Source organism: Oncorhynchus gorbuscha, linkage group LG06, assembly GCF_021184085.1.
Source record: "Oncorhynchus gorbuscha isolate QuinsamMale2020 ecotype Even-year linkage group LG06, OgorEven_v1.0, whole genome shotgun sequence".
NCBI lineage: Eukaryota > Metazoa > Chordata > Actinopteri > Salmoniformes > Salmonidae > Oncorhynchus > Oncorhynchus gorbuscha.
The window spans coordinates 11385966-11406723 of record NC_060178.1 but is presented as its reverse complement, the minus strand read 5'-3'; the positions used below and the strand labels follow the sequence as shown (position 1 = coordinate 11406723).

Here is a 20758-nt window from a genome sequence, read left to right as displayed (position 1 = left end):
GGAAAATGGTCAAATTCATGCACTTATCAAGAGAATGCGGGTCCTCGCTACTGCTTCTGATTTGGTGGACTCACTAAACACAAGTGCTTCGTTTGTAAATTATGTCTGAGTGTTGGAGTGCCCCTGGCTATCCATACATTGTTTATATATAAATAAATAACCTGGTTTGCTTCATAGAAGACATTTGAAATTATAGTTTTCTTTTATAAGTATATTTAATACCAAATACTGTACTTTGAGACTTTTACTCAATTGGTATTTTACTCGGTGACTTTTCAATTTTACTTGAGTCGTCTTAATAATAATACACTTTTAAATGTAACAATTGGGTACTTTTTTCCACCACTGAACATTTTTGCATAAAGTTGATGTTAGACAAGCTTTTGGATGCGCTCGAGTTGGTCCGAAATCTGTGCCATAATAAATTACCATACAGTGATATTAAAGGTCCATTGTCCCTTATTTTATGTATGGGATGTGCGTTTGCCATCACTGTTATCAAATATATAACTTCACTCGGACAGTGTAAATTACTGTATTGTTGGGAAGACGAAGATGAGGAATCTTGTCCGCGCGTTCCAGAACGTTGGTGTGCGTCCCTGAAGGAAGCGCATGCGCACTAATGTACTTCCGGATACAAATGTTCGTAGCAAGGCTAGTCGTGTACATTGTTGGAGCGGACAACGGGGTTTCATTCGCAGCGTTCTAGAAATTTCCTCCCCCCCATCCAATACACAGCACGTAATATTGTATATGTTTTTGGAGAAATTCTGGACTCAAAGGGAAGAATTTAAAGTCGTATCGGTGGAATATTGTTTGTATTCTCATCTCGACAACACGCAGTTGGACGCACTCTGATGGCGGTCACTATCGAGGAGCTGTATCGTAACTATGGGATTCTTGCTGATGCCAAGCCGGAGGATCTGAGCCAGGTATGCAGGAGATGGATGACTACTTATCTAAGTAATTGAAGTATCTTCCAGAATAGCGCCATTTTTTAAATTATTCAAATAAGTTACAGCAGTGGAAGCCAGAGGTTAAAGTTAGGCCGAACCACACACATTGGTTAAGTATAGTAACTAGCTAGTTAGCATCTCATGTTAAACTAACGTTAGCTTGCTAGCAAGCTAGAATGGGCCTAATTTGATAGCTAATCCTGTTTCACTTGATTTACCCGGCGTTTGTAGCTTTCCATGTAACTAATTTACATTCATAGCAAGCAAGGTAACTAGTTAGTTACTTGACGATGTTTTATAATACATTTAAGTTGGCTTAGCGAAGTCAAAACAACACAGACCGCTAGCTAGCTTCATGCTAGCCAATTGATTTGACCTGACCCCTATCCCACTAGCTAAATAGCGGATAGCTAGCTAACGTTAATTGTCTTAAGATGGGTTATTGATTGCCTTACACAGCTCCCGAAAAAAAGTAATTGAGCCATGGCATGACTTAACTTGTCATGCTGGTTAGATTTACAATGTAAAAATCAAAGGCGCTCTCTTACTATAGTGTTGTTAGCTAGGTAGCTACTACTACTGACAACTTGCTAGTATAATGCCAAGGGATTCAGGTATAACATGCTTGTTGGGCAGAAGTCTCATCTCTAGTCTAATCAGTATTTTGACTAACACTAAACTGGAAGCTTTTGCATTCATGTTTGACAGTCATGTCCTGATATGACAAACTTGTTAATGTATCAAATTGTTTGGATCTGTCCTCCAGCACAAAGATGCCTATCAGGTGATCCTTGATGGCGTGAAAGGCGGTCCTAAAGAGAAGCGCTTGGCAGCACAGTTCATTCCCAAATTCTTCAGCAGTTTCCCAGAGCTGGCGGATGCAGCAATCAACGCTCAGCTTGACCTGTGTGAGGATGAAGACGTCTCGGTAAGGATTTTATCCCAGTGGCACTATCATATCCATTTGGGTAATTCCATTGTGCAGAATGGAGAAGAAAAGTTAGATTTTAACCAATCATTTTAAATGAGTAGCTGTATATCTAATGCCTGGTTACAGTAGTCGTACTACTCTGTTGCTCACCGGTTGTTGGTTCTTCGTCTTTCCTCCTGTAGATTCGGAGGCAGGCCATCAAAGAGCTCCCCCGTTTCGCAGCCGGGGAGAACATCGTCAGGGTAGCAGATATCCTCACCCAGCTTCTCCAGACAGGTACAGTACTCTTAAGCTAACCCTCCTAGACATTTTCACATGTGACTTGGTGTTGTTGTGATACAAACATTTTAATTTTGATACCAGGCCAAGTATCGCTTTTACCACATACGGGGGAGTGACCTAGTGGAATATATAATATATGCCATTTAGCAGACACTTTTATCCAAAGCGACTTACAGTCATGTGTGCATACATTCTACGTATGGGTGGTCCCGGGGATCGAACCCACTACCCTGGCGTTACAAGCGCCATGCTCTACCAACTGAGCTACAGAAGGACCGAATATACATGCATAATGATCTGCATGTAATTATGGCAGTAAGGGGAAATACTGCATGAAACCTTCTTTATTCCTCACTTATTTAACACACATCTAATCCTTCATAAACACACACACTACTCTCTCTCCCACAAACACACATCTCCCTCCTTCATCACACTCTGTTTCCGTCTCTCTCATAAATACACTGCTCCCAACTTTTAAAATGTTTGGCACCAAACGGAATTTATTTATTTCACCTTTATTTAACCAGGTAGACAAGTTGAGAACAAGTTCTCATTTACAATTGCGACCTGGCCAAGATAAAGCAAAGCAGTTAGACGGATACAATGACACAGAGTTACACATGGAGTAAAACAAACATACAGTCAATAATACAGTATAAACAAGTCTATATACAATGTGAGCAAATGAGGTGAGAAGGGAGGTGAAGGCAAAAAAGGCCATGGTGGCAAAGTAAATACAATATAGCAAGTAAAACACTGGAATGGTAGTTTTGCAATGGAAGAATGTGCAAAGTAGAAATAAAAATAATGGGGTGGAAAGGAGCAAAATAATATATAATAATAATATATGCCATTTAGCAGACGCTTTTATCCAAAGACTTACAGTCATGTGTGCATACATTCTACGTATGGGTGGTCCCGGGGATCGAACCCACTACCCTGGCGTTACAAGCGCCATGCTCTACCAACTGAGCTACAGAAGGACCACAAATAATTAAATACAGTTGGGAAAGAGGTAGTTGTTTGGGCTAATTTATAGGTGGGATATTTACAGGTGCAGTAATCTGTGAGCTGCTCTGACAGTTGGTGCTTAAAGCTAGTGAGGGAGATACGTGTTTCTAGTTTCAGAGATTTTTGTAGTTCGTTCCAGTCATTGGCAGCAGAACTGGAAGGAGGCGGCCAAAGAAAGAATTGGTTTTGGGGGTGACTAGAGAGATATACCTGCTGGAGCGTGTGCTACAGGAGGGAGATGCTATGTGTGACCTAGTGGAATATACATGCATAATGATCTGCATGTAATTATGTGTGACCAGCGACCTGAGATAAGGGGGAACTTTACCTAGCAGGGTCTTTGTAGATGACATGGAGTCAGTGGGTTTGGCGACGAGTATGAAGCGAGGGCCAGCCAACGAGAGCGTACAGGTCGCAATGGTGGGTAGTATATGGGGCTTTGGTGACAAAACGGATTGCACTGTGATAGACTACATCCAATTTGTTGAGTAGGGTATTGGAAGCTATTTTGTAAATGACATCGCCAAAGTCTAGGATTGGTAGGATGGTCAGTTTTACAAGGGTATGTTTGGCAGCATGAGTGAAGGATGCTTTGTTGTGAAATAGGAAGCCAATTCTAGATTTAACTTTGGATTGGAGATGTTTGATATGGGTCTGGAAGGAGAGTTTACAGTCTAACCAGACACCTAAGTATTTGTAGTTGTCCACGTATTCTATGTCAAATTGAGAAAACACAAGAAGGAGAATGGTTTTTAATATAGTTTAGGCCAACATGAATCCTTCCCCTTTTTTTAGAAGCACATGAGTAGCAGACCCTTTTCCTTACTTCCTGGGCCAATCAAATTAGCCTAGACCTACTGTCAAGTTACCGGGTTGTTAGCTAGCTAGGTAACATGACTGAACAACATTGTTTGTTTTAAAACCAATAATTGGTTGCCCCGGATTAGTTTAAGATGGCCCGCGGCATGGTTTGTGAAATTATATAAAGTATTATAGAAAATAATACTTAAAATATTCTTGATTTTAAAAAAAGAAGAAAAAAAAGGTAATAAAAAGATGCATAACAGACAGTGCAAGGAGGAAATCATTTGAAATACATTTATAATAGGGGGATAAAACTGTCAGAAAGGAATCTTTTTCAGAAAGAAAAAAAGGTGTCTCTGGTAATATGGATCTTAATTATACCCGTTTAGGCTTGTGCTCAGTTGACCCTCTGTGGCACTCGGGAGGCTGCGTTACAGGGAACTTGTGCTCAGTTGACCCTCTCTGGCACTCAGGAGGCTGCGTTACAGGGAACTTGTGCTCAGTTGACCCTCTGTGGCACTCGGGAGGCTTCGTTACAGCGAACTTGTGCTCAGTTGACCCTCTGTGGCACTCGGGAGGCTGCGTTACAGGGAACTTGTGCTCAGTTGACCCTCTGTGGCACTCGGGAGGCTGCGTTACAGGGAACTTGTGCTCAGTTGACCCTCTGTGGCACTCGGGAGGCTGCGTTACAGGGAACTTGTGCTCAGTTGACCCTCTGTGGCACTCGGGAGGCTGCGTTACAGGGAACTTGTGCTCAGTTGACCCTCTGTGGCACTCGGGAGGCTGCGTTACAGCGAACTTGTGCTCAGTTGACCCTCTCTGGCACTCAGGAGGCTGCGTTACAGCGAACTTGCAGTCTACTCAGACTGGCCTGTGCCCATAGTTATAACAGGCAATGAAATTATATAATGTATCAACTTTGCCCGTGCTACTCCGATGTAACAAATATAAGAGGACTCAAGGGCTGCAGTGATGCATTGTTGTCTCTACCTTCTTTCTCTTTGTGCTGTTGTCCGTGCCTAATGTTTGTACCATGTTTTGTACCGCTACCATGTTGTGTTGCTGCCATGCTATGTTGTCATGTGTTGCTGCCATGCTATGTTGTTGTCTTATGTCCCTCTTAATGTAGTGTTGTGATGTGTGTGTTATGTTTTTATTTTTTTACAAAAATGTATCCCAATCTCCTCACGATGCCTTTTGGTGCACTGTCATTGTAAATAGAAATTTGTTCTTAACTGATTTTTCTGGTTAAATACATTTTTAAAATCCCACTTGCCATCACGGTTAAATGTAATTTTAAAAACCGGTAAAGGAATAGATAATATATAATATAATAATAATAGATCAGATTGTATTTGTCACAGGCCCCGAATACAGCAGGTAGACCTTACAGTGAAGTGCTGAATACAACAGGTGTAGTAGACCTCACAGTGAAATGCTTACTTATGAGCCCCTAACCAACAATGCAGTTTAAGAAAAAATAGGAATAAGAAATAAAAGTAACAAGTAATTAAAGAGCAGCAGTACAATTTGCAAGACTATATACAGGGAAAGCCCGGAGAGGAGGCGAGTGAGGGGTGGACGGAGAGAGGGAGGCGAGTGAGGGGTGGACGGAGAGAGGGAGGCGAGTGAGGGGTGGACGGAGAGAGGGAGGCGAGTGAGGGGTGGACGGAGAGAGGGAGGCGAGTGAGGGGTGGACGGAGAGAGGGAGGCGAGTGAGGGGTGGACGGAGAGAGGGAGGCGAGTGAGGGGTGGACGGAGAGAGGGAGGCGAGTGAGGGGTGGACGGAGAGAGGGAGGCGAGTGAGGGGTGGACGGAGAGAGGGAGGCGAGTGAGGGGTGGACGGAGAGAGGGAGGCGAGTGAGGGGTGGACGGAGAGAGGGAGGCGAGTGAGGGGTGGACGGAGAGAGGGAGGCGAGTGAGGGGTGGACGGAGAGAGGGAGGCGAGTGAGGGGTGGACGGAGAGAGGGAGGCGAGTGAGGGGTGGACGGAGAGAGGGAGGCGAGTGAGGGGTGGACGGAGAGAGGGAGGCGAGTGAGGGGGGCGGACGGAGAGAGGGAGGCGAGTGAGGGGCGGACGGAGAGAGGGAGGCGAGTGAGGGGTGGACGGAGAGAGGGAGGCGAGTGAGGGGCGGACGGAGAGAGGGAGGCGAGTGAGGGGCGGACGGAGAGAGGGAGGCGAGTGAGGGGCGGACGGAGAGAGGGAGGCGAGTGAGGGGCGGACGGAGAGAGGGAGGCGAGTGAGGGGCGGACGGAGAGAGGGAGGCGAGTGAGGGGCGGACGGAGAGAGGGAGGCGAGTGAGGGGCGGACGGAGAGAGGGAGGCGAGTGAGGGGCGGACGGAGAGAGGGAGGCGAGTGAGGGGCGGACGGAGAGAGGGAGGCGAGTGAGGGGCGGACGGAGAGAGGGAGGCGAGTGAGGGGCGGACGGAGAGAGGGAGGCGAGTGAGGGGCGGACGGAGAGAGGGAGGCGAGTGAGGGGCGGACGGAGAGAGGGAGGCGAGTGAGGGGCGGACGGAGAGAGGGAGGCGAGTGAGGGGCGGACGGAGAGAGGGAGGCGAGTGAGGGGCGGACGGAGAGAGGGAGGCGAGTGAGGGGCGGACGGAGAGAGGGAGGCGAGTGAGGGGCGGACGGAGAGAGGGAGGCGAGTGAGGGGCGGACGGAGAGAGGGAGGCGAGTGAGGGGCGGACGGAGAGAGGGAGGCGAGGAGGGGCGGACGGAGAGAGGGAGGCGAGGAGGGGCGGACGGAGAGAGGGAGGCGAGGGAGGGGCGGACGGAGAGAGGGAGGCGAGGGAGGGGCGGACGGAGAGAGGGAGGCGAGGGAGGGGCGGACGGAGAGAGGGAGGCGAGGGAGGGGCGGACGGAGAGAGGGAGGCGAGGGAGGGGCGGACGGAGAGAGGGAGGCGAGGGAGGGGCGGACGGAGAGAGGGAGGCGAGGGAGGGGCGAGACGGAGAGAGGGAGGCGAGAGGCGAGGACGGAGAGAGGAGGCGAGGGAGGGCGAGGACGGAGAGAGGGAGGCGGGGGAGGGGCGAGGACGGAGAGAGGGAGGCGAGGGAGGGGCGAGGACGGAGAGAGGGAGGCGAGGGAGGGGCGAGGACGGAGAGAGGGAGGCGAGGGAGGGGCGAGGACGGACGGAGAGAGGGAGGCGAGGGAGGGGCGAGGACGGACGGAGAGAGGGAGGCGAGAGAGGGACGGAGGCGAGAGAGGGACGGAGGCGAGAGAGGGACGGAGGCGAGAGAGGGACGGAGGCGAGAGAGGGACGGAGGCGAGAGAGGGACGGAGGCGAGAGAGGGGGCGAGAGAGAGGGTGAGGGGCGAGGACGGAGAGAGGGAGGGAGGCGAGGACGGAGAGAGGGAGGGAGGCGAGTGAGGGGCGAGGAGGGAGAGAGGGAGGGGAGTGAGGAGAGAGGGAGGGGAGGAGGGGAGTGAGGGGCGAGGACGGAGAGGGGGAGGGGAGTGAGGGGCGAGGACGGAGAGGGGGAGGCGAGTGAGGGGCGAGGACGGAGGGGGGGAGGGGAGTGAGGGGTGGACGGACGGAGAGGAGGCGAGTGAGGGGTGGACGGACGGAGGGAAGCAGGCGCATACCAGTGGCTTGAATTCAACTGAATTTATTAACATTTTATAACAAGTGCAAGCAGGTTCCTTAGATCGGTAGGGCTGAAAATAATCTGTAGTATCATATGAAACGTTACTGCGTTATTCTAAAACTGTTGGTATTGGGATGTTTTTGTAATGTACAATTACCATGGGAATGTTACCGGTATACCGAGCAACACTCGTACCTTGTATCAAACCTATGTAGCATGTGCCCTGTTGAGGGGAAAAGTTTGTACTCTCCTGGGAGTGGACATTATGTATACCATGGTGTTTGGGTCGGTGTCAATAGGAGATATGCTGTTGGACTAATATTTATACTCTCTTCTACGTTGTTGTTTACAGAAGATTCGGCCGAATTCAACCAAGTGAACACAGCTCTGGTCTCCATCTTCAAGATGGACGCGAAGGGTAGGTGTCCATTTTTTCTCTTCGACATTACAATTATATATATTTTTTTATCTCATGTATGGGTAGGTTTTCAATTGTGAGATGACTGACAACTTCACGAGTCAACAGGCAGGATGCAGTGCCTCGTGCTCTTGTATACACTAGTGAAAAGGCAGGGCGCCCTGCCTCGTGCTCTTGTATACACTAGTGAAAAGGCAGGGCGCCCTGCCTCGTGCTCTTGTATACACTAGTGAAAAGGCAGGGCGCCCTGCCTCGTGCTTGTATACACTAGTGAAAAGGCAGGGCGCCCTGCCTCGTGCTCTTGTTTTCGTGCAATGCTCTAAAAAGAAAAGAGTAGTTCAAAATAGATGTGTTTTTTCCCTGGTGTTTTCATAACTGACTGTATTCCATGCCGTCTGTTGTGTAGAACTCTGAAACAACGCGTTAGTAAACATGTAGCAGGCCTTAATCCCAAATGAATGGGTGAAATGGGCACCGGAATAGTTAAAAATGTAATTAACCATCCTAGTTAGTGGATAGTCCTAGTTAGTAGGTAGTCCTAGTTAGTTGAGGTGAGCATAACATGGTTATAATACCCTTTTCTTTGCCTCGAGCCCCCCCTCCCAGAGGCAGTACTTCTGCATAGCCTCTGTCCTGTGGATAACCAACCTGCATTTCTCTATTCTGTCTCAGCTACACTAGGAGGTCTGTTCTCTCAGATCCTGCAGGGGGAGGACATAGTAAGGGAGAGGGCCATCAAGTTCCTCTCCATCAAGCTGAAGACCATGCCTGAGGACGCCATGACCAAGGAGGTGGAGGACTACATCTTCACCGAGACAAAGAAGGTCTGTTCCATAGCACTCTGCTCTGGTAGTTCACCACACAGATCGTTGCTAACTCACTGCTTGGGGCTGGTTAGTAGAGCTCTTTGTGAGAGGGCTTGGATAGATTAGAATTTGTTTTTATTATTATTAATTGACAAACTGAATACAAGAGCTCTGTAGGATGGATCTGTCACCTAGTTGGAGGTAGGATATATATTGTAACTGGTGACCCGTGGGTCACGGTGACTCCTGGGTCATTTTCATTAGAGCACACCGTAGCAAAACGTCTTGAAAGCAAAAATTACTTTCTTGTTGGGCAAATCCTGGTAGTCCCTCCCAGTCAGTTTTCTTCCGTTTGGTGCCTACTGAACACGACCCAGCCCTGTGTCCCGCGTTGACCCTGTGTCCCGCGTTGACCCTGTGTCCCGCGTTGACCCTGTGTCCCGCGTTGACCCTGTGTCCCGCGTTGACCCTGTGTCCCGCGTTGACCCTGTGTCCCGCGTTGACCCTGTGTCCCGCGTTGACCCTGTGTCCCGCGTTGACCCTGTGTCCCGCGTTGACCCTGTGTCCCGCGTTGACCCTGTGTCCCGCGTTGACCCTGTTCCAACCCCAGGTGCTGGAGGACGTGACTGGGGAAGAGTTTGTGCTGCTGATGCGGATCCTGATGGTGCTGAAGGGCCTGCAGACGATGAGTGGACGGCAGCAGCTGGTGGAGCTGGTGGTGGAGCAGGCCTTTCTGGAGCAGGCCCTGAACCCCGCTGACCCCGACACTGTGGACCGCCTGCTGCAGTGCACGCGCCAAGCCCTGCCCCTCTTCTCTGTGAGTGATACACACACACACTATAACACACACACAGGCCATAATAATATACTCCACCTCTTCTCTGTGAGTGATACACACACACACGCTATAACACACACACAGGCCATAATAATATACTCCACCTCTTCTCTGTGAGTGATACACACACACACACACTATAACACACACACGGTCCATAATAATATACTCCCCCTCTTCTCTGAGAGTGACACGCAGACACACTATAACACACACACAGGCCATAATAATATACTCCACCTCTTCTCTGAGAGTGACACGCAGACACACTATAACACACACACGGGCTATAATAATATACTCCCCCTCTTCTCTGAGAGTGACACGCAGACATTCTAACATACTATACTCCACTTAGTGTCTTCCAGCACAGTGAGTTCATAGTCATTTTTGTGTGTCCCCTGTGGGACTTGAACCTGCGACCTTGGCTTTGCTAATGCCACACTCTTACCAACTAAAGCAACTGCTTATATCCCACTCACAACACACACGGTGTCACCAAACACACTGGGGGAAATGTTGTTTTACAATGCTTACTATCACCGTACACACACACACTGTAATTGTTTGCAAAATGCTAATTGTGTTTTTGCCTTTACGTCTCATTTTTACTTATGCGTGTTTGTTCAAGCTTCTGACCTCCCCCTAAAACAAATGTTCCTCAGAGACAAATTAACTTCTTGAACTTGAAACTCATTATTTTTACACTTCCAGAAAAATGTCCATTCCACCCGCTTCGTCACTTACTTCTGTGACCACGTCCTGCCCAACCTCAGCTCCCTGACCAGTCCTGTGGCAGAGCTGGACATTCAGCTGGAGGTCAGTTACCACCCTCTCATGTACCAACCGTACAAAGTTCAGGCGACTAGTCCTCCATGTTGGCTCCAACATGCCAGGGACAATAGCATTGATATGTGGTGTGTGTGTGTGTGTGTAGGTGTTGAAGCTGCTTGCTGAGATGAGTCCATTCTGTGGAGACATGGAGAAGGTGGAGACCAACCTCCTCATGCTGTTTGAGAAGCTGCTGGTAAGTAACAGCCTAGCGCAGTTCAGCCTTCTAATGGGGTTAGGAGTGCTTTCACCATACTGGTATCTCTCTGGTACCTTCTAATGGGGTTAGGAGTGCTTTCACCATACTGGTATCTCTCTGCTACCTTCTAATGGGGTTAGGAGTGCTTTCACCATACTGGTATCTCTCTGCTACCTTCTAATGGGGTTAGGAGTGCTTTCACCATACTGGTATCTCTCTGCTACCTTCTAATGGGGTTAGGAGAGTTTTCAACAGACTGCATGTCGCTATATCTAGTTGTTGATTTTGGACCAGCTTATGTAATGGTCTGGTTTATCAGACTGGTAAAAGGCCAATGGACCAAACAGACCGTGCCAAGGTATGAGGCTGATGTTGGTTATGGTGTGTTTTGCCCTAACTGGTCCAGACCGGTAAAAGGCTAACTTGTCTGGACCGGTAGAAGGCTGTCCGGACTGGTAGAGAGCTAACCGGTCCGGACTGGTGGAGGGCTAACTGGTCCACCCTTCCTCCCTGTGTCTAGGAGTTCATGCCGCTGCCTCCAGAGGCGGAGGGTGAGAACGGAGAGAACACACTGAGCGACGAGCCCAAGCTGCAGTTCAGCTACGTGGAGTGTCTCCTCTTCAGCTTCCACCAGCTGGGCAAAAAGCTCCCAGATTTCCTCATTGACAAGATCAATGCAGAGCGCCTCAAAGACTTCAAGATCAGGTAGAGGAGGGTTTGCCCCGTAACGTTTTTGGCAACGTTAGCTTGTCTTTTTGAAAAGTGTTGTGGCATTTACATTTATTTTGGTCCCCATTTTCATCAGTCATCTGCGTTTTGACCACACTTCTGTTTAATTTCTATCAGTCTACTGTAGCGTGTGGATGCCAGTAATGTTAGTGATTGTTTACCGAGTCATAATTGTATTTGTATTTTAAGTCTGTCTAGTACCCCTTTGCATACAGACTTTACTGAATGTTGCCAGTCGTTTTTATCTGGCCATGTTTTTTAGAACCTAGTTCATACAGTCCTGTGTTGACCACATTCCTTCCTGGATAAGTCTTTTCTACAGGCCGTCCAGTGTGGGAGTAGATGTGGGTTGGGCGTCTTATTTGGATGAATCCGTTGGAATATACACCCATCACAAAGAAATCCACTATTAGATCGTTTTTGGCAGGTCCTAAAACACAAAACGAATAATGTATTTTCAAAAGATTAGAATAAGAGGTCGACCGATTATGATTTTTCAACGCCGATGCCGATTAATCGGGCAATTGTTTTTGTGGGGGGGGGTCATTTTTTAAATTTTATTTATTTGTAATAATGACAATTACAACACTGAATGAACACTTATTTTAACTTAATATAATACATCAATTAAATCAATTTAGCCTCAAATAAATAATGAAACTTGTTTAATTTGGTTTAAATAATGCAAAAAACAAAGTGTTGGAGAAGAAAGTAAAAGTGCAATATGTACGATGTAAGAAAGCTAACGTTTAAGTTCCTTGCTCTGAACATGAGAACATATGAAAGCTGGTGGTTCCTTTTAACATGAGTCTTCAATATTCCCAGGTAAGAAGCTTTAGGTTGTAGTTATTATATGAATTATAGGACCATTTCTCTATACCATTTGTATTTCATATACCTTTGACTATTGGATGTTCTTATAGGCACTTTAGTATTGCCAGTGTAACAGTATAGCTTCCATCCATCCCTCTCCTCGCTCCTACCTGGGCTCGAACCAGGAACACATTGACAACAGCCACCCTCGAAGCAGCGTTACCCATGCAGAGCAAGGAGAACAACTACTCCAAGTCTCAGAGCGAGTGACGTTTGAAACGCTATTAGCGCGCACCCCGCTAACTATCTAGCCATTTCACGTTTGCTACACCAGCCTCATCTCGGGAGTTGATAGGCTTGAAGTCATAAACAGCGCAATGCTTGACGCACAACGAAGAGCTGCTGGCAAAACGCACAAGTGCTGTTTGAATGAATGCTTACGAGCCTGCTGCTGCCTACCACCGCTCAGTCAGATACTATTATGCTTGTATGCTCAGTCGGATTATATGCAACGCAGGACACGCAAGATAATATCTAGTAATATCATCAACCATGTGTCTTTAACTAGTGATTATGATAAGTTTAATGCTAGCTAGCAATTTACCTTGGCTTCCTGCATTCGCGTAACAGGCTCCTTGTGGAGTGCACTCCTTGTGGAGTGCAACGAGAGGCAGGTGGTTAGTGTTGGATGAGTTAACTAAGGTTGCAAGATTGGATCCCCCAAACTGACATGGTGAAAATCTGTCGTTCTGCCCCTGAACAAGGCAGTTAACCCACCGTTCCTAGGCCATCATTGAAAATAACAATGTGTTCTTAACTGACTTGCCTAGTTAAATAAAGATTAAATAGAAATATATTTTTAAAATTGGTCAAATCGTTGTCCAAAAATACAGATTTCCGAATATGAAAGCTTGAAATCGGTCAATATGCCATTCTAGTTAAATGGTGTTACTAGTCTGTGCCGCCTACATGGCTGAGCCGTTGACATGAAATCAATAGGTGTTTATTGATCATTCAACAAACTAGACCTACTTGGGCTACCCTGACTACAGTCAACACACATCATACAGTGAGCTCCAAGCATTGGGACAGTGACACATTTAGTTGTTTTGGCTCTATACTTCCAGCACTTTGGATTTCAAATTAAATGAATTGTCTTTATCTGAATTGTCTTTCTGAGTCCAGAGGATAAACAGAATTGTTACAGGAGACTTTCAGTAATAGACCATGAAGAAATGTCTGAAAAATGGAATTCTAAATACAAGCGTATTGTAATTACACTGTAAAATGAATGGATAGACGTACAAGGCATCAACTTAACCTCTTGCTCCTACCTGGCACGCAGGCGTCCCATCTAGAGCTCTGGAAATGCAAATGCACTACGCTAAATGCTAATAGTATTAGTTAAAACTCAAACGTTCATTAAAATACACATGCAGGGTATTGAATTAAAGCTACACTCGTGGTGAATCCAGGCAACAAGTCAGATTTCTAAAATGTTTTACGGCGAAAACATAGCACATATTTATGTCAAACCACCACCGCAGACACAGCTCATTAGCATAGCCAAGTAGGAAAAAATATGCAATCAACAAATGCAGGATTTAAAAAAATAATAATTTCACTAACCTTTTGAAATCTTCATCAGATGACAGTAATATAACATGTTACACAGTACATTCATTTTTTTTCAATAATCTGCCATATATATCCATAAATCTCTGTTTACAATGACGCATCGTTCAAAAAATGCTACTAAAATGTCAGGAGAAATTAAATAGCTCCGGCAGATAACGTCAGCTAACAAGGAATACACATAAACTTTGACTAAATATGCATGTTTTACATATGTATAGGAAGATACACTTCTTCTAAATGCAATCGCTGTGTTACATTTATTTTTAACGTTACAGGTAGCGTTCACTAGGCTATACTAGGAGTCGGCGCTCCAAATGTATCATTATGCCTCTATCTTGGAGTCGACAGAAACCCAAAATGAACACATAAATATTCCCTTAGCTTTGCTGTTCTTCCATCAAAAGACCTGGAAGGGATTATACTTACCAAAACAGCGTTTAGTTTTCAAGTCTGCGTCTTTCGGTTCTCAAAATAGCCACATTTCGGTCGAAATGTAGGCAAAATTCAAGTGGATGCGCACCAAAACGTCGAAAATATATATTATATGTCGAGTAAACTTGTCAAACTATGTTCATAATTAAGCTTTAACACGTTATAAAGGTGTACAGCAATTGTGAGGACGAAGTGAAACACACGTCTTTTAATCGATCCTGAAGAAAAGACTTCACCGGAGCAGAGCATGACCGAGACCTTTCGGCACGCTCAACGTCTCGTGAGCGCGCGATTCTCACAATGAGAAGCCCCATTGAAAGCAGGCTTCGCGCTGAACACGTACAGACTGTTCCCAGAGCGGTAGTTGTTTGGGAAGGCGTATACGATGACGTCAAAGTTGGGCCAACTTTTTCCATGACAAGAGACTTTGGCAGAATGCATGCCCTGAGACTTCTGCTTTACATAGAGACAAAATGTAAACGGTTTTAGAAGCTTTAGAGTGTTTTCTATTCAATAATATTTTTTATATGCATATATTAGCAACTTTTGACAAAACATTATCCTGTTTTATATGGGTACCCAATTCCTCCAGAAGGGGCAGTAAACAGGGGTAGGCTTAACAGGTTAAGTTACAAATCATTAACAAGCATTATTCTAAGCATTCGAGTTGTTTGGCTTCCACGTCAGAGTTGTTGACCCCACTAGCTTTACTTTAAAGTTAACCTCCAATCTGAATAAGGGACTGAATAGTTAACTTGACTACTTTAATACACAAGTTAACTGGCCCCAATATTTTTGTTCCTTTGAAATGGGTGGGATGATATGTACACAAAGTTCTGTAATTTCTAAACGGTTCACCTGATATGGATGAAAATACCCTCACTGTCCCAATTGGAGCTCATTGTATTTTTATAGTAGGCTAGGAATATAATGAAATATAACAGAATAAATGACACGTAAAATAATATATTTTTCCTGCATGGCAACGTGTGTAACTGCCGTCCATATGAATAAAGAGTCCATGATTTAAATTCAATTTTTATCCTCTTTTTCTCTTTCCTAACCTCTCTGTTTTGTTAGGGAGCAGGGGTAGGGTCTCAAGTTGAGTATCTTCATTATTTATACCCGTAGAAAATAATAGCGTTCTATAGTTTAAAAATCATTTGAGTCTCGTGTTCAAATTTCACATCCTCCATTGGGCTTTTGGAGTTGCATTTATGCAATTGAGCCAAAATAATAGACGTTTACCTGATTTAGGCTACATAAAAGCATGCTAAATGTTTCTGAGCAGTGATAATCACCTGATTTTAGGCTACATTATAGCATGCTAAATGTTTCTGAGCAGCGATAGATGGAGCTGTCCCACCTCTACTTATTTAGAATTAACCTAATATACAGGCTCATTACCATAACGCAACGTTAACTATTCATGAAAATCGCAAATGAAATGAAATAAATATATTAGCTCTCAAGCTTAGCCTTTTGTTAACAACACTGTCATCTCAGCTTTTCAAAATATGCTTTTGAACCATAGCTAAACAAGCATTTGTGTAAGAGTATTGATAGCATGGCATTTAACCTTAGCATTCAGCATGCAACATTTTCACAAAAACAAGAAAAGCATTCAAATATAATCAAGGTGTTTTTCACATATCTATCGACGATAAATCATTCGTGGCAGTTTGGTTTGTCTTCTGAGGAAAATGTAACGCGCATGGACTTGGAGATTATGCAATAATTTTGACGGAGGACACCGGGCGGACACCTGGTAAATGTAGTCTCTTATGGTCAATCTTCCAATGATATGCCTACAAATACGTCACAATGCGGCAGACACCTTGGGAAACGACAGAAAGTGCAGGCTCATTCCTGGCGCATTCACAGCCATATAAGGAGACATTGGAACACAGGGCATTCAAAATCTGGACCATTTCCTGTATGAAATTTCTTCTTGGTTTCGCCTGTAGCATTAGTTCTGGGGCACTCACAGATAATATCTTTGCAGTTTTGAAACGTCAGAGTTTTTTCTTTCCTAAGCTGTCAATTACATGCATAGTCGAGCATCTTTTCGTGACAAAATATCTTGTTTAAAACGGGAACGTTTTTTTATCCAAAAATTAAGATCGCCCCCTATCTCGAAGAAGTTAAACTACATAACATGCTGGCAAAATGTTCTGATCAATGCAAAATAATGAGCCAACTAGACAAGATAATCGTGAGCAGCACTCACCTCAACTTAGCTAACATTTCCACAGCCTAACCAATATCCAAATGGCTATTCGGTGAAAATCAAAGAATATTCACGTTTGTCTCAAAACAGTGCGAAACGGTGGTGAAATAGTTACTCCACACAGTTAGGTTAATGCTTTGAATAGTTTATAACAATTGAATGACTTTGGGAGTTTCAGTAAGCAACAATTTGATGCCTTCAATTGCATTTCCATATTTTCTTTGTCATTCAGTGATATTTATTCCCACTAAGTCTTTATGGATCCATCCAGTTGTGGTTGAGGAAACAACAGTGCGTGTGGTGGGCAACGCGACGAGATGGATGAAGTGACATGCCTCGCAAAGTTTACAACTGCCAGGATGATAGTAGTTAGCTGCCTAGCAACCACCAAGAGAGTGCCAATACCGCCTCAGCATTACGTCTACGGTTCATACTCGGCCGTACGCAGAACTTTCCCGAGATCATTACTAGGTCGGTTGGCGGAAATATATAACTAAAAGTTGGTGGGATGCTGAAGATGGCGAGGAAAAATGTCTTGGTTTGAAAGGTGGATAAACCCAAGTTTGTTATTTATCTCCTGCCTCCAGATTACAGTACTTCGCCAGAGGGCTGCAGGTGTACATTCGCCAGCTGCGAGTTGCCCTGCAAGGCAAGACTGGAGACGCACTGAAGACCGAAGAGGTAGCTATGTATCATGGCTGTTGTTTTGGTCTCCAATGAGAAGTCACTAGTTTTGTTTCTTCTTGACAAGCCTCACAGTTGTTCTGATTTCAATGAAGCGCTGTAGACCGTTTTCTATTGTGTGTATTCCCTGATGGTTATATTGTCTTTCCATCTCAGAACAAGATCAAAGTGGTGGCTCTGAAAATCACCAACAACATCAACGTTCTGATCAAGGTGAGGCGTTCGAAACACTCGGTCGACCCTGAAACGCACTCGGTCGACCCTGAAACGCACTCGGTCGACCCTGAAACGCACTCGGTCGACCCTGAAACGCACTCGGTCGACCCTGAAACGCACTCGGTCGACCCTGAAACGCACTCGGTCGACCCTGAAACGCACTCGGTCGACCCTGAAACGCACTCGGTCGACCCTGAAACGCACTCGGTCGACCCTGAAACGCACTCGGTCGACCCTGAAACGCACTCGGTCGACCCTGAAACGCACTCGGTCGACCCTGAAACACTAGCTGACATTCTCATTACTGTTCCCTTTCTCTGCAGGATCTCTTCCACAACCCACCGTCGTACAAGAGCACAGTCACGCTGTCCTGGAAGCCTGTCCAGAAGGCTGAGGCTGTAGCGTAAGCCTCTTTCAATGTTGTCACGGGGAATCTGGTGACCCAGAATATCGGGTTTCTGACTAGGTGTTCTTTAACAGTCTTAAAGATGCATTACGCTGTCAAAAATCTAAATGGGTCAGATGTTTTCAGATCTCCAAAAGTAGTCCGTCAGGGGGAGTTCCGTGCCAGGCCGTCTGTTTTGTAAATTGGAGTGTAATGTTCATTCATGGGATTCAGTCTCATCTCAACGGACCTGCCCATATCAATGACTGATGAATGGATTTGTAATGCATTATACAGGGACACTAGCAACTTGTTAGTGGCAAATGTTCAGATATAAAACACCATTCGATCAGGTCACCTGGGGTCATAACACTGTGACCTTTGCCCTCTTTGCACACCACAGTCTGAAGCGCCCGTCCGGGGAGGATATGGGTGCAGGCAGTACCATGAAGAAGCAGCTGTCCCCCCCCCTGCCCCGGAGGGACGCACGGCAGATCTACAACCCCCCCAGTGGCAAGTACAGCGCCACCATCGGCAACTTCTCTAACGGTGAGGGCGGCAAGGGTGGCACACTGAGCCATAGCTGGGTTTTAGGGGCACCGGGTGGAAGACAGACGTTGCGCAGACATGTTTTTTTTTCTCATATTATCTGACATTTTGTCTCTTCTACATAAGTAGAATGCTCTTGGTGTAACTTAGTCACTCTGGGTGAGATGATGTACTGACTGAACTGTGGTCATGTTTTGGGGGCCTACTGAGCCTCTCCAATGTGTGTGTTGGATATTGTTCACTTTCACTGTGTATTGTGCCACGTACACCCTTTCTGGTTACTTGAGTGACCGAGGTGCACATGCTAATGATTTGATGCTAGAATGTACCGTTTTCATAGGATAGTTATAAACTGGGTCGTTTGAGGCCTGAATGCTGATTGGCTGACAGCCGTGGTATAACAGACCGTATACCACAGGTATGACACAACATATTTTTGTACTTCATGCGGAGTGCCTGGACACAGCCCTTAGCTGTGGTATTTTGGCCATATACCACAAACCTGAGGTGCCTTACTGCTTAATTAACCCAAATCAGCCATTGTTTTCAAGCTGAGCCCTCTGTTTCATGTGAGCAGTTGAGAAATCTGCAATTGAATGGGAGGGAATGTCTCCATATTACGATCCTTTTGAGCTATGAAACACATGAAGTAACACTGTTAGTTTTTCCTTTTATAGGCTGTTGGATCCCTTCAAAATAAGGCCCAGAGGTTATTCCTGGCCATGTCTAAAGTTCAGGAAAATCTCCTGGCCCTTATGATTGTTCATACTGATCCCCTGTCTGTTGTGCCCGTCTTGTGATTCCAGAGCAGCGCGGAGGCTTCAGGGGCGGCCGGGGAAGAGGATTCGGAGGCAGGGGCCGAGGCCGAATCTACTGAGTCCACCATCACACACACACTACACACACTGAACTGCAGCACATCAGGATCCCTGCCGTAAACAAAGGGCCTCCATGACCACCGCTCCTCAACCTGTGTCCACGTGTTCTTTTTCCTCCGCCTCCAAACACCTGTGCAAAGGAAGTTGTTTTTTTGGTCGTTTCCTGCCCTCAGAGTAAATCCACTTCAAGGAGACTGGGATTTGGACTTTCCTACCTGACATTTCCACCCTCTCACTTTTGCCTGGTGAAGCGATTGTTCAAGTAGATCCTTGTGGTTTTAGTTTTTTATTAGTATTTTTGTGGAACCAGAGACTGACAAGTTGTACCTGATTTGATATTTTTGTCAGAAAAAAAAAGTTTTATAAACTGTTGACAAATGCATTCTCTTTATTTCTTAAAAAAAATGGAGCTTGAATTTGGATTGGCCTTCTCTCTTCGCTACTTTGTATGAATCCAAATGTTTTCATCTGAATTTTTTTTTTCATCAAACTTGTATTGATGTCTCCACCACCATGCCCTTTTGTTTGTGTAAAACCTTGTTAAAATAAGACAATTACATTTAAAACCAATGTATTCTGAATTTTTAGGTAGTAGGAAAACTTGATTATTTCCTCTGCAAAACAGGCTGTGTGACGCCGAATAGATGATTATTAAAGTCAATTTGTTTTATTGGACATTGGGTGTCCTTTGAATCAGCCAAGGCAGATTTAGGACATGGGAGTTCAATTTTAATTAACTCCCAAGTAACTTTTCTACTAAATTTAAATGAGTTTAGAGTCTCAATTTGAGTTTTCCATTCATGTTTTGCATGCTTTTATTATTTTTTTATTAAATATTTCTCCCCGTGTTATTTAAACTTTTGGATTAAAAAAAGGAAATCAAATCTGATTGGTATACATGATCGATTTATTTGAGTATTTTTCTACCAAATGGTTCCTTCAAAGCTTTTCCTCACTATGCAGTATACAGAAGTTGACCTGTGTTGTAGGTTCTCTGCTTTATAGTTGGTGGTGTATCGTCTATATAGTCAATCAATGCAAAAGACAAAACCGACTCCTGGGGTGCATTCGGGTTGAAGGAAACATAGCAACTGTTGATTTGAACGCAACCGGTGCTGTTCTGAATGCGGCACCCCTCCACACGCGGGAGCAAACATACCTCCAAGCTTGTGGTATTTGGGACATATGTGGTGTTTGGTATGTACTGTTATTAATTGTTGCTACAAAAAAAAAGACCAACTGAACACAACCCCCTGTTTTAGCTTGTATTGAGCTTCACTTTGCTAGGATTTGTTCATTTGATTTGATGTAACTTTTTTTTGTAAAAGAACTGGTGTTTTCTGAAGCCCAAGTGACCTTGCTGTCAAAGGAAGAGTGAGGTATCTTGAAGGAAATTACATCCCACTGTTTCCTGTAGATCTGAGCGGAATTAATATATATTCATGTTATGGTGGATTGCTTCGTCCTGCCTTCTGATTTGCTGGGTAGAAATATTAACATATTGCTTCCACCTAACCAATCCGCTCAGTTCCACAGCAGTG

At 45.3% G+C, this 20758-nt stretch overlaps 1 protein-coding gene across 1 annotated transcript; it reads left to right on the top strand.

Annotated features, from left to right (window-relative positions):
• Positions 1-615: 615 nt before the first annotated feature.
• LOC124037527 (apoptosis inhibitor 5-like) lies at positions 616-20106 on the top strand. The gene is made up of 14 exons (XM_046352320.1): positions 616-932; positions 1723-1884; positions 2070-2163; positions 7924-7989; positions 8662-8813; positions 9406-9612; positions 10348-10452; positions 10571-10660; positions 11184-11368; positions 17093-17186; positions 17346-17402; positions 17729-17808; positions 18194-18339; positions 19146-20106. Exons 1-14 carry the CDS (start codon positions 858-860, stop codon positions 19214-19216), a joined length of 1584 nt encoding a protein of 527 aa, XP_046208276.1. The 5' UTR covers positions 616-857; the 3' UTR covers positions 19217-20106.
• Positions 20107-20758: the final 652 nt, after the last annotated feature.

Excerpts from the sequence above, each read along its gene's own strand:
- LOC124037527 (XM_046352320.1), top strand. The coding sequence starts at position 858 with ATGGCGGTCACTATCGAGGAGCTGTATCGTAACTATGGGATTCTTGCT. Across the intron at positions 933-1,722 it reads AGCCGGAGGATCTGAGCCAG|CACAAAGATGCCTATCAGGT; the intron begins GTATGCAGGAGA and ends TCTGTCCTCCAG. Across the intron at positions 11,369-17,092 it reads CTCAAAGACTTCAAGATCAG|ATTACAGTACTTCGCCAGAG; the intron begins GTAGAGGAGGGT and ends TCCTGCCTCCAG.